Below are 14,718 nucleotides of genomic sequence, written 5' to 3' on the forward strand. Positions count from 1 at the left end.
TCGTAAATCGTATAATCCACAAACAAGTTCGTAAAAGTTTGTACTTTCTTCACAAACATTGTTCGTAAGATGAAGATTTGATGAGCATTTTTGTGCTTTTACAAACATTTCTACGAATATTTTTGTTTGTCTGGCAAAACTTTACGAAATGACAAAATTTTACGAACATTTTTTGTCTGTTTGCAAACATTTAGGAACAAATGTTTGTAAAAGTACAAAAATGCCCGTCAAATGATCATCTTATGAACAATGTTTCTGAAAAACAGTACAAGCTTTTACGAACTTGTTTGTGGGTTATAATAATAAGAATAATAATATTTATTAATCACAAAAATAGGGTCATCTCTCTTACAATTGTGACAAGATAAATAAAAAGAAAAAAATCAAATGAAGAAAAACAAAGTAACAATAGTTAAGAAAATAAAAAAAGCAAATGAAGGAAAAAATAAAGAGTAGGGTAAATGTCCTAATTCAAAACCATTTCCAGAAACTTTAACTTTGACAGAAGATTCAACACATTAAATTCATATTTTTTTCTGAAGACAATTACATAAATTTGCTTCTTGACTCTTCTAGAATGTTACTGTTTAGTGAAAATTCCTTAGATATAATTTGAAAACTTCTTAAATACAAGAAAAATACGCGAGCGTAAAATGCTTCTATTGGAAACAAATTAATCCAAATGGAGACAAGGGAAAGTTTCTAATTGGAGACAATCAGTGTAACTGAAACCGCGATGAAAGGCTTCCAAAACCTTGTTGACTTTCTCCTGAGTGCAGGACTTGTTCTTATTCCTAGTTTTTTCTCCTTTTCCATCTAAAACAATAAGAAAATCTCTCCAAAAAATCATATTTCCGAGCTTTCCTATTGAAGCATTTGCAGACACTTTAGAAAAACCCTTTTTGTTCACGAAATAGGTAATTATTTAATTTGAAAACTTCACGTACCGTTAACAATAAAGATTAGCACTTAATTTAACTAAAATTGTCCTGAAATATAGCATAAATGTTAAATAAAACGAAGAAACAACGGTTACCTTATTGTGTTTTCATTGGAAAACATGGTCGATCGATGAAAAAATCGATGGTGAAAAGGTACACTTTTAATTTTTCTGAAAAATTAATAAATTAGAATTTGTGAATATGAATGGATTTTCGCTTTATTTGGAGCAAAATTAACTAAATAATGAAACTGTGGTATAGAAAATATATAGATATAGTAATTTAGCATTGTATTTATCATGAAAACAGTGATGTTTCCATTTGGAGTAGCGAAAAATTTCCAATTGGAGCAGGTTTTGAATTAGCTTAATTTACCCTATCTAGGACTCAGCCTGAAAATAACCACGAATGGTAGCCGCAGAAGTACGGCTGTCACACGGAACTGAGTTAAATAAAATAACACCCATCACAAAAAGAGACCGATAAAGGCAGGAAGACAGAGGCAACAGACTTTTGGCGCATGAAAAATTATCAACTTTCCGCAAACAATTATTTTTTATATAAAATAAAATGAATTATTTTTTAAATACATACATAAAATCTAGGGATTACAGACAAACAATTTGTAAAAAGAAAAATTTTAAAAAGTAATCTTAATTACTTTTTAAAACTAAAACTAAACCTTGTCTTTCTTAATCGTCTCGTCTCGACTGGAACTCCAGAATACTTGGCCTCTCTCTTGACGAGGGGGGGTTCGGCCAGGGTTCAGGGATTCATTGTGCCTAAAGCAGAGCGGGAAACCTTTTACCGCACTCTTTTTGTTAAAGGAGTAGCTTTGTACAACGCACTTCCCCGTGAGGCTCGTGACTCTCGCTTGGGAATTCAAAGACATTTCCAGGCTGGGTTTCTCTAATATTTTCGCAAATATTTAGTATTGACACTTTTTTCCTCACATTCTTTTTTCTTTCTTTTTTTTCTTTTATTTTTTCCTGCCGCGCAATTGTAAGACGATTGTAGCCTATTTCGTGGTTTTTCAATAAACTTAAACTTAAACCTAATTTTTTCTATCTTTTTTCCACCTGTTTTTCCGAACATACATGAGGTAACAAACTTTTGACATCTACTGTATAAGCGTGAATTTGTATTTTCACGATTAGAGAAAATTATTTTAAAAAAAAAGTGTAGAGGGAAGTGAGTCATCTTTGAATGTGGGGCAGCTTTGAAATTAAGATTTTTCTGCCATGTTTAAATTGATCTGAGTCATATCATAATTTAATTTAACTTCTCCATCTGTTTGTGTAACTTAATTATTTCATAATAAGGCTCAATTTTATTTAAAAATAGGTGGAAAATCCCTATTTCAAAGCTGCCCCACTTCCCTCTAATTGTAAGAATGCACTGTGTTCCATGAATCGGAAGGGAATTAATAAGGTGTTCCATAAATAATCTGTTCTATAGATTAAGCATGAACTAACGCAATGTATCCTTTCAATAGGATTATTGGTAAGAAGTAGCAAATAATTTTTAAAAATTTAATTTTAGGAAAATAATACAGTGGAGAATCAACTGGTCCGGCGTTATCACACTTGCACATTAAAATTTTAATGTGATTCACATTAATTGTCGTTTGTGAGCGTCCAAATATGTTATTTGTGTCTTTGAGTCACTTAATATTTGGGGTTTTTCTATTTATTGATAAAGAAGTGGACTTGGCCTGCAAAAATAAATTTAAATTTACCTAAAGCATAAATATTTTACACATTAAAAAATTAAAGAGAAAATCGCATTAATTTTTCGCATTAATGCAATAAATCAATTTATATCAAATTTTGAGGGCCAAATCTACCTTTTTATTAACAAATAGATCAAATTTTGAAAATAAAATGATTGAAACACACAAATTACACATTTGGACTCTCACCAACAACAATTAATGTGAATCATATTAAAATTTTAATGTGCAAGTGTGATAACGCAGTAAAGAACAGTGATTTTGGCTTTCGGGATCTTGTCTTTTCGGGATTTTAACTTTCAAGATTTTGGCTTTCGGGGTTTTTTACTTTCGGGATTTCGTCTTTTCGAGATTGTGATGATACATTCGAGATTATGGCTTTCGGAATTTTAACCAGAACCCGATCGAAATAGGGGGAAATGGGGCACCTTTGAAGGTGGGGTACCTTTGAAATTGTGATTTTTCACTTATTTTTTAATAAAATTGAGCCTTATCGTCATATACTTTAGCTTCTCAAACTGTTTGTGCAGCTAAATTATATAACGATAAGGCTCAATTTTATTTAAAAAATAGGTGAAAATCCCAATTTTAAAGGTGCCCCACTTCCCCCTGAATTTCTACCAAATTTTCAGTATTTTCTTTTCCAGATAAATTTCAATACTTATCACTAAAAATTTAAATCTAAAATGTGACCAATTAGATTTTTTGTTTATTGAAAGCAATAATTTTATGTGAAATATCATATCAGAATATCTATAAAGATTTTTATATAATTGATTATAGCAATTATTTGATTATTATTATTATTATTACTAAAGTATAACAGCAAGTAAAGAAGTGAGAAAACGAGCCTTCACAGTTTATTTAGACGTTCAAACAATTTTATTAAGTTTCCCGACGATTCTCATACCGACATAAAAAGACCCAAATTGAACTTTTACGACAGCATAAACATTTTTTTCTCAGTGTACGCTTTCCCCTCACATTCTTGCGTGAATGACAAAGGATCGTATTTTCATCCTTGGCATTGTCGGCTAAAAATTTTAGAGGATTTCATCCTGAATTTTACTGATAATTTTTCATTCCATAGAAATGATTTGATGCATTAAATCCAAGTAAAAAAGACTCCTCCAGCTCCACCAAAAAAAAAAAAAGATTCAGTATTACCATGGGAGGAAACGTGCGTACCATTTCAATGGTACTTTGAAGTTAAAGCTCAAGTGGTAGAGCTTTCGCGCGCACAGAGAGTTTTTCATGCACTCTCTACTCTTTGGGGGGTGCTGTAGTCCCTTAGTCCTCTGCAAATTTATTGAAAACACATGAATTCAATCGGAAGGAGAAGTCATAATTTTAATTGTTTTTTGCAGTGCAACTGTGAGACACTTTGCCATTTCATCCCGCATCCCATTTTCCAAACCGATTTTCCACCCACTCGGTACTCAATTCCATTCAAAATCTACAAACCAGAATTCCATGAGACAATGTGAATTTCACTTTTTACCTTTCCCTTGAACCCCATCCCCCCCCCAAAATCCCAATCTTATCTGTTTTCTTTCTTTTTCGACCCTCCCCGTAGTCTTCTCAATTGTGGATGAGAGCGCAATTCAAATAAATGACTTTCTGAATTTGATTTTATCACAAGCCACCCTCATCGTTCTCACTTGAGAATTTCACTTCTGAATTATGTCGGTATTTGTATTAAAAACAATTTTCTTTCCTATTCCCCATCATTTTTATCCATCTCCTCTTCGGTTATTATTATTATTACTCTCGACGGAAAGGACACCACTAAGGTAGTAAGGTTCACAATCAAACCCCGCATTAAAGCCCTTTTTTTTCTTGGTTTCTTGTCGTCGTATGACATTAAACCCTCCTATACCTCATTCAGTTCCAAAATTCTTTCCACTTTCATTTAAATTACATAACCATCCCACTTTGTTCTTGGTATTTCTCACTACCGCACCATCCTCTGGATCTCTTCAATGATCCTTCGGCAAGTTTAAAGGACTGAAGTTATAATCGTTAATTGACACAGAAAAGTCTGAAGAGCATAATTTCTAGACGTTTTATCAATTATTAATTAAGATTGTTCTCATTATGCAAAGAGAACAGAAAATATTCCATAAAAAAAGAGTTAATGTCAACTAAAAATGAGAATCACATTGCATTATTTTAATGTGAAAATTTATGTTGTACTGTAAGTCAATTTAAACAAATTTTTGTGGATCAAGTGTATTTTTAATCTATAATTTGATCAATCTCTAAGTATTAAGTAATTAAAGTACATAAATCATAACAAGTGATACTAGGGTCACACCTCTGGGTCATTTTCAAGCAAAATTATGTAACGCGAATCCTCTTATTCATTAAAATTATTATTTGATAAGATTAATATGAACAGACAAATGTTTAAATTTATGAAAATAATTTAAATATATCTATTCCATACCATATGATCCACATTTCATAAAAAAAACGTAATAATTAAAAAAAAAAAGATCGGTATCTCTATTAATTTATTGATCAACAATATATTTTTGTATATCAAAGCCAGTATAAATTAAATCAGTAGTGCTCTGAAAATAATTATTTTTTTATTCTGCTGGTAATTGAGTTACTCTTCATATGGATATTATTTTATTATATTACTGATTTACACTCCCTGAAAACATATAACTCAAAACCGCTAATTAGGGTAGAGTAAGTACTTTTCGCCACCTTAAGGTTTGACACCCCTATAATTCTTACACTTTTTGTCGAAATAAAATGAAATTTTGTGTACAAGTGCTTTGAAGCATTGTCTCTCTATTGAACCAGGAGACTTTCCGGGAACTTTTGAGTATCTGGTTGAAAAAGTACATTTCCTTCAACAATGCATGTTTCAGTACTTTTCGCCACCTTGTTAACACTTTTTCACCACTTTGTAAGCACTTTTTCGCCACTTCTTTTCAAGTGATTTTTAAGAAACAGCAGCTTTCGAAAACTCCCAAAAGTACACGGCACAGTACTTTTCTTATTTAACACCGATATTAGACAATTATTAGAGTATTTCGAATGATTTTTTGCACATTTTTTATTTGCGACAAAAATCAATTGAAAATTACGCCTGTTTCAACTAAATTCCGCGAGGTGCGCTACTTGTAAAATGCTTGGAAAAATGAGTGGCGAAAAGTACTTACACAACCAAAAAAAGTAAGCCCTATTTCACCACATCCGTATTTCTTTATTTTTTTTTGGAAAACATTATTAAAAAATGATACTAGAACAAAGCTTAGTTAATAATGGATTGATTTTCAGTGAAAAAATATCGAATACTGTACTGAAAAACATAAAATAATGCAAGACAATTTGTCTGAGCGTTGACAAGTTTATTAAGAACTCCATATTTTTTTGGTGACTGTTCACCTTGTCGACAATTTCTTTAATTAACTTGCAAATAATCTAGTCGGTGGAGCATCTGATATGGTTTTCTGATTCATTTGGCTACAGGTTACGAAATAACACTCATTTCCTAGTTCCACGAACTCATAATTTTCTTAAAATGTGATTTTAATTTAGGTGGCGAAAAAGGGCTTACTGGCGAAAAAGTACTGACTCTACCCTAAATTACCAATATTTCAGTCAAATATTAAAATTTAAAATTACCTGTTCGCCCTCAAGTCATAAAACCCGTAGGCTTTTTTTTTCAAACAATACTGCCTATTTTTATCAAAGATGTGCTTTTGGCCAAAAGACCAATAAAAAGTCAATTCACTAGAATATCGGATAAAATAATGTTGATGAATATATATGGATTTGTTACTTTAAAGATATTTCAATGATCAATCAATTGGGATAAAAAGCCTATGAATTATTTTTATATTACCCATCTGACAATTATGAATCTTTCCCAATTGTAAGATTAATATATTGGATATAGAAAATATTGTTGCGAATCCGCTTTAACGTATACTCTGCCTAGTGGATGCTGCATGGCGCTCTTTAGGGGATGAGTGCCGTGCATTGGTGAATTTTTCATTTACTCTTATACTTCATATAAGCAACACATACTCGCAGCGGTCAGTGTTCTTATCTGTATAAAAAATTCATTGATATTGCACTTTAGAAGTCTTTCAGTAATCAAACAGTTCACATTTAATAAAAATTTGCTCTGAAAACGCTAATTCTTGATCCTAAATCCTCAGTGTATATGATAATTTGGGCTAATCTTATACCGGCAAATTTTTCGAGTTGCATATTCTCGATGATCAGCCAAGCTTTTCAAAAATAGACCAGTAAACTGGAGTTTCACTCTCCATTTAAAACGTAAAATGGAACCCTTGCACAAAATATCGTTGTTGGACTTTAGGAAAACTCATAAAGCAAGGCATTTAATAATGAGATAGGAATAGTAAGCGTCGTTGCTTTGTATTTTTTCACAACAATGTGAAGACCTACACATTTTGACATTCGAGAACTTCGAAATTCGAACTGAATGTACTTCAGCCACCTTACTGATCTTCGAATTTTTCAAATTCTACTAGGGAATGGTACCAAAAAGATTAAAAAAAATAATACAAATATTTAAATTCAAACTTACCGTATCAGGAACACAGCCCCATGCCACTCTATATACAATCGAATTCTTTTCTTGATCCCCCAATAATTTCCATGAAAAATAAGCGACGGAATTCAAACTGAAAAGAAGTAAGTAATGGGGTAATTTCTGTAGATTTTATTGTGCCTTGAATTTATTTATTCGTTATAAACTTATATCTTAAAATTAATCTTACTAAAATGCAATATAATATTGCATCCATTTACTTTATGCCATTACAAATTCATGCGTAATTTATCAAATCATGCAACCGTAAACAATTGATTATCTATACGTGTATTATTTCCTTGGTTTAAAATCACTTTGACTTTTCAGTTTCCATTCCTCTTGCCATTTCTCTCATGCATTTTTAGCCTTTCAATTATCCAATCGCAAATTGAAATCGCAATTTTCCAATTACATCCCAATATTTTTTTTCTTCTTTCCCAAAAAAAAACCCTCACAAATTTTTCATTTCCTCCCCTGACAGCCCTCTTATTGTTATTTTCAATTGAACTCCAATTTTTATTGCATATACCCCGGGAAAAATTGAATTTTGCACACATTGGGATGCTCCTTAGAAACATCTTTTATAGATTTTTAGGGGGAAGGGTGGAAAGCATTGCAAGATTTTCCTCAACGATGCAAATAAAAGAGGGAGAATGAGGAAGGGGAAATGTGGAAAATGGTAGAAAAGAATGAGAATTTAAATATAAGAGAAATAGCATATGAGGATTCAATTGTCGCATTTTTTAATAACTTTTCCCACCCCCTCCTCCTCCTTGTCCTGCTGCTATATATTTACATCTCATTCATGTTTCGATGTAGTCTCCAACTCAATGAGGGGTGCAATCACTCGTAAAAATGCACTTTCAAACTCCCCTTCGGAGAAACGATCCACTGATGCTCTGTAAGAGACACATGAATAAAGTACTAAATAAAGTGGATATATCTAAGAAAAAAAAAAGATCCATCCAACATAGAAACTATGGGGAAAAGTGTGAAAATCGCCAAGAGACATCAGGGGTGTTAAATCAGAGAAACTCTTCTTCAGGAACAATCAACCGAAAGAATCTAGCCCTGTAGTTAAAATATTTTTTTACAATTTCTTTTATGTTCATAAGCTAATATCAAATTTAAATGACTACATGTGCAACTAATAATTTCTGCCATCAACAACTCCAAAAGCACAGCAATTTCCCCCAAAAATCCACCAATTTTATTTTTATATCGAGTGGAAGTTTTCAATTTGATTGTCATTTAAATTTCCATTAAATAAACCTTAAATAATTCACCTACAATTCCCCTTTATATTCCAAATGAATAATAAGCAACATTTTGAAAAATTTATTAGGTAAAACATCATCCACAAAATGCAAATATTTTTTTGCAATTACTCCATGTAATACAAATATATACGAAAAAGGGGGATGGTCCAGCATTCCAGCTTCACTGAATGTTTGAACTCGTGATATTATGTATCCCAAAACATAAACTCAAAGTATTGGTCTTTAAATCAACAAAGTTTGTCAACAGTCTGACTTAATATAAAATCCAAGACATAGTTTGCAAAAAGTACGCATATACAATTGATTTTGGGGATGAAACTGACAACAAAACCAAAATGTAATTCTAAAGTCGATAAAATCGCCCGCATGCGAGAGATTGTCAATCCCAGAACTTCTTGGATCCTATTGTGTCCTTTTCTTCTTTACACTTTCAGCATAAGTGTGTGTGCATCTCTAATGATGTGAATCATAAAAGTGAAAGAAGGAACTTTTCTCACGAACAACTCTTGCTAATATCATCTCTTCTTGTCCAACCAGCCACCGAACTTCCAATTGTTATTTCTCGTTACAATTTGATGAGAAAGTTTTTGATACCTCAACTCCCTCAACTCTAAAAGAAGAGCAATATTGTCCTTATATGATATATACCGCATTTCTCATTCCGCGTCGCACTGAATTACGAATTTGTATTGTAGTTTTTCATATAATAATTAATATTGGCAAAAAACAAACGATCAGTAAAAAATTCTAAATGGGCAGTAAAATATTAAAAATGATCAGTAAAATATCTAATTATGGTCAGTAAAAAACTTAAATCTTTACAAAAATGGGCCTAATTTACATATTTAACATTTAAAATTGTTCCATTTAGAGTGAAAAGCCCTTTATTTTCCCTTTGCCAAAATTTGGACGATAATATCACAAATTTTTTTGTTACTGATCAATTTTAACTTTTTACTGCTCATTTATTCAATGCCATTAATATTTAGTGCCAATATCTTTACTAGTATGCTATTATGTTGGTATGTTGAAAATCAAAAAATTATATACTTTCGTTTTGAAATATTTATTTTTCCATTTTTATTTGTAAAACGCCGATATTACACTTAATTTTAGTTCAATATTGGCATTAGAAGTTAGACATCTATCGAATTGACAGTACAACTCGAATCGATAGGTTTCCAGAAAGGATCATCTCATAGAGTACAATGAATTTTAAAAGATAGCTCATTACTTTTTAACAATTATCTTGTGCAAAACAACATTCACTGAGAGAAATCCGAAAAAGTTAAAATAGCACTCCATAAATGTTAATTTTACCCTGTATATTGATGCGAAATCGGTGTAAATATTATGCTTTTGAGGTGTATTAGGGGTTAAAGTTACCCTTTTTCATATTATTTTTACCCTTAAAAAGGTGTAAAATTAACACTAAAAAATGGTGATATATTTTTACGCCTAAAAAGTGTTAAAGTTATAAGGATAAAAGTTAATCGCACCGCCGTTTTTTCTCAGTGTTGTAAATCCCAAACTTTATAATAACTGATTTTTTTTCCTAAGTTTCTTAATTAATGTGACTCATCGCACCTTTTAAAACCAGAAGAAATTGTCCAGTAATGTAAATTAAGCTAATTCAAAACCTGTTCTAAATGGAAACTTTTCGCTACTCCAAATAGAAACATATTTTTTCCATGATAAATACAGTATTAAATTTTTATTTATATATTTTCTATACCTCAGTTTCATTATTTAGTTAATTTTGCTCCATGTAAAGCAAAAATCCATTCATATTCACAAATTTTAATTTATAAATTTCTCAGAAAAATTAAAAGTCTACCTTTTTATCATCGAATTTTTCATCAATCAACCATGTTTTCTAATAAAAAACACAATAGGGTGTTTTTCTTTCTTCGTTTTTTACATTTATGTAATATTTCTGGCAAAATTTTGTGAAATTAAGTGTCAATCTTTATTGTTAACGGTAGTTTTCAAATGAAATAATTACCTATTTCGTGAACAAAAAGGGGTTTTCTGAAGTGTCTACAATCTACAATTCAATTAGAAATACCGGAAGTATGATTTTTTTTAGATATTTTCTTATTATCTCAGACGGGAAAGGAGAAAAGACCAGGAATAAGAACAAATCCTACACTCAAGAGAACTCAACAAGGTCTTGGAAGTCTTTCGTCTCGGTTTCACTAACACAGTTTGTCTCCAATTAGAAAATTTCCCTTTTCTCTATTTAGATTAATTTGTTTCCAAAAGAAGCATTTTGTACTGGTGTATTTTTCTTCTATTTAAAAAATTTTCAAATTATATTTAAAGAATTTTCACTAAACAGTAACATTCTAGATGAGTTAAGGAGCAAAGTTATGTAATTTTCTTCAGAAAAAAAAATGAATTTAATGTGTTGAATCTTCTGTCAAAGCTAAAGCGTCTGGAAATGGTTTTGAATTAGGACATTTACCATAGTGATGGAGTCACATTTATTCAGAGAGATAGGAAATTACGGAGTTTATGATTATACGAAACATGGGCATTTTCCCCTACATCAGTTTACATTAATCCACAGAATCAATTTTCTCCTTGACTTTTTAAAGGGAAATTAATTAAACTCCAATTTGTCACGTATTCACTACCAAAAAATTCGACCCTTACTTGATTTAAATGGATACGGACGGGGTTCAAAAAGACCAGAAAAGACAATGTTTCTCTATTTTTTAGACATATTAAATTTTTATTTTTATTAAAGTTTTTAAGCAAATAAAACTACAACACCTAAACTATATTTTCTGAAATTTTCAATAAAAAATCTTGAAAATTCAGCCTTTGAGATTTGATTTTAGGATATAGATTAGGGAAGACTTTCACATTATTCGAAGGCATGAACGTTCGAAAGGAGAGTACTTTCCCATACTGATCGAATTGAAGAAATGGTCGACTTTAAGGCACTTTACCTTAAATAGGTATAAACTCATATCTGCTATAAGAAAAATATTTCAAAAAAAGCTGAGATTTTAAAGAATCTCAGCTAATAGGGCTAAAATATTCAATATATTTTTTTTTATTTTTTTAAATTCCTTATTCGAATTCTAAGAAACTTATGACATTGAAGAAGGTCTATGGAAGCTTTCTATGGAAAAAAAATAAGCCGCTATCTTTTTTTGTCTTGGAAGATACTGAATCTTGAAACTTTTGATTTGTTACTATTTGCCCCAGTTTCTTCTACTTAATTAAGGCCTGATATCCACCAGAATTTATTTTTGTTGGCCTTGTTTTTGTGCTTAAATGACGTGAAAATATATGTATTAAAAAGAATTTAATTAAGTGCTTAATAAGTAGCAATATGTCAGCCCGGAATACCGATTTTTCACAAAAGCGACATGGTAATTCAAGAACATTTTTTTTTTAAATTTCATCAAAAATAATTAATTATTGCACTAATTCATGTGAAGATTTAAAGACATTTAAATAATTTTCAGTAAAATGTTAGTAATTATTAATGTGACACATTTACCACAGTTGAATGAATATGTTCTATTATTAAAAACTCTTCCATTTACCATGCTTTATCATCCCCGTTGAATATTATTTATTGCGTTAAAGACATTTCATTTTGTATTTAACGTTTCAGTCATACAATAATATACGGACAATTTAGATTAAAATTATCTGAATTTCCCACAAAATTATTGTCAAACAAAAAAAAATAAGAGTTTTGCAATCGACATAGAAGAGCACCATTTAATAATATAATATTATATGTATTGTACGAATTGTTCGCAAAAAAATGTGTAAACAAAAACATAATCATTTCATCTCTCGCATAATTTACCCAATTAGTATAAATGTGAACACATCACATTACAATAATAGAAGTTTGTAAAAGTTACTTTTTGTCCCATGAAAATCCTCCATGTTATGTAATTATTTCTGTATACACATCAAATTAATAAATTTTCACGGCTAAGTTATACCACTTAGAATATTGCAAATATTATTGCGATGAAGAATATTGAAAAACACATCATTATGTTATAGTTTTTTTTTGTGGTGGCGACACTGCCTTTATTGCTCGAACTCTTAAGAGCGCGATATTTATTTAATCAACCGACTTTGAATTAGGGGGAAATGGGGCAACTTTGAATTAGGGCAGCTTTGAAATTGAGCTATGTAATTGAGCTTCGTAATTGGTTTATTAGCTGAATTATATCAAAATAAGGTCCAGTTTCGTTTAATATAAGGGAAAAAGCCCAATTTTAAAGGTGTCTCAATTCAACGGTGCCCTATATCTCCCTAAAGTTTTTTTTCCTTCCCATCAAGGGATCTTTTTCAGTACACCTTTTAAATTTTGAAGTTCCTAAGCCAATCATGTCACGAAAAGGTTGTCAGCTTCCAAACACGCCAGCTTTCGTAAAGCGCAATTTTTTGGATTCTTTAGAAAAAAAAATCTTGACAATTGAACATGATTTCTTATTTTAAAGCACACTATCTGCTCCCAATAATTAAATGTTCAGAATTTTTGTTTTGGGTTAAAAAAGCAGCATTCGAAGTATGACGTGTTCGAACCGTATAGTAACTTCCTTTTCTGTAATCACTATAAGAGGTACATTAATCAACTAATTTGGTCAAAATTGGTTATTAAATAATAATTTCAATTTCAATTTAATAATAAATTATGCTTTTGAACAGGAGGTCCTGAAAGTGAAAAATAATGTGTAAGAAATACAAAGATTTGCCAGGAAACAATGTATGTGTCTCCCGCTGTCTTAGGTTCGATTGCGCCTTCGGAATAACTCGTCGAGCACACACAACCCCATCTAGCGGAACTCAATTCAATTTATTCAATCTCCCATCTTGCGTCTGCCGACCGACTTCACTACCGATCTCATCAGGCAAAACGGCAGAAAACTCCTGAATCACTGATCGTATAAGCCACTTACAATGTTTAAATATACATTTCTTTTATGAATCACATATTATATTAGTCTCTAGCACGTTGATTGCACAGAATCAGTGAGATCGGAAAACTTTTATAAGAAAAAAAAGCGCAAGAAGGAGAGATAAACGGCAGCAGGAACTATAGCGATATCGTAACATAAGGTAAGATTAGCCACAGTTACAACACCCCTCAGTGACCACCCCAGCTGAACAGTAATTGCTACAGTTGGCTTATAAATTTCTGGTTGGTTCCGACTATGAGGTTTTATTCCGCTATTTTATAACAAAATTGTCCTCAGGTGAGCGTCAGTGAGGTGATTTAATCCAAAATTAAAACACTCAAGGTTCCAAAGCGTACGACACTGTATCGTGTATTCGTCAATGGTTCTTGGTTAGTCTATTTTTATATTGTCACTACTTTGTCCAATTTTACACTCATCAGTAGGTCAATTCTAAACATCTTTTTGGTAAGATGTAAGATAATTTTCAACTGTAACTTGTAACTTGGAACTTCTTCAACAAAGATACAGTTGTGATGAATACAGTACCCCGATAAGCACAACGAGACATGAAGACCCAACCAAACCAATGGACCCGAATGAAGAAAATCATCCAGATATAGGCTGACAATAATTAAGAACGAATAATAATATTTATTCAAATTCTACTTATTTCCCATTACCATGCGTCCGCCGCCGTCTCACCGTTCATGACCGTGCTCCGAAACTAAACGACAGAAACACTTCTTCACTATCTACACAATCCTTGAAAAATGTATTTTTACAAAATTTGTTTAAATCAGTCGATAACTTTAAATCGACAATGAACCAGCGGAACCAGCAATTGGAGTTATAATAAAACTTTAATTTGATTTACTTCATTTTTCAATTTCGAAATGCTTTTCAAACAGTTTAAATCGGTAAAAAATCAGCACTTAAAAATACTGCCAAAAGAAAACTTGCTGATTCTCGAACACTCTGCGAATTTTCCTTAGCTGTCCGTTTTTTTCCCTAATAACCATTCACATAGGGACAGAGATTCGTTAATTTTTCATTGGGAAAAAGCGTAATGGTAACAAAAAGACTATATGTACATACAAAACTCTCACATTGAGGGCTTTGTTGGAAAATTTAAAAGCCACCATTTCACACTAATGGGCCATCGATGGTAAAATATATATCCTCACACGGGGATAAAAAGAGAAGGACAGACAGAGTGAAAGAGAAATGTGAAAAAGTA

The 14,718-nt window shown here is 31.4% G+C and overlaps 1 protein-coding gene across 1 annotated transcript in view; it reads right to left on the reverse strand.

Moving 5' to 3' along the window:
• Positions 1 to 7,364: 7,364 nt before the first annotated feature.
• LOC129803743 (GDP-Man:Man(3)GlcNAc(2)-PP-Dol alpha-1,2-mannosyltransferase) overlaps positions 7,365 to 14,718 on the reverse strand; it is a 34,596-nt gene continuing 27,242 nt past the window's right edge. The window contains exon 5 of the mRNA XM_055850512.1: positions 7,365 to 8,157. Within this exon, the coding sequence (XP_055706487.1) occupies positions 8,058 to 8,157 (100 nt within the window). The 3' untranslated portion in view covers positions 7,365 to 8,057. The remainder of the gene's footprint in view (positions 8,158 to 14,718) is intronic.

Source organism: Phlebotomus papatasi, chromosome 2 (genome assembly GCF_024763615.1).
Source record: "Phlebotomus papatasi isolate M1 chromosome 2, Ppap_2.1, whole genome shotgun sequence".
Taxonomy (NCBI): domain Eukaryota; kingdom Metazoa; phylum Arthropoda; class Insecta; order Diptera; family Psychodidae; genus Phlebotomus; species Phlebotomus papatasi.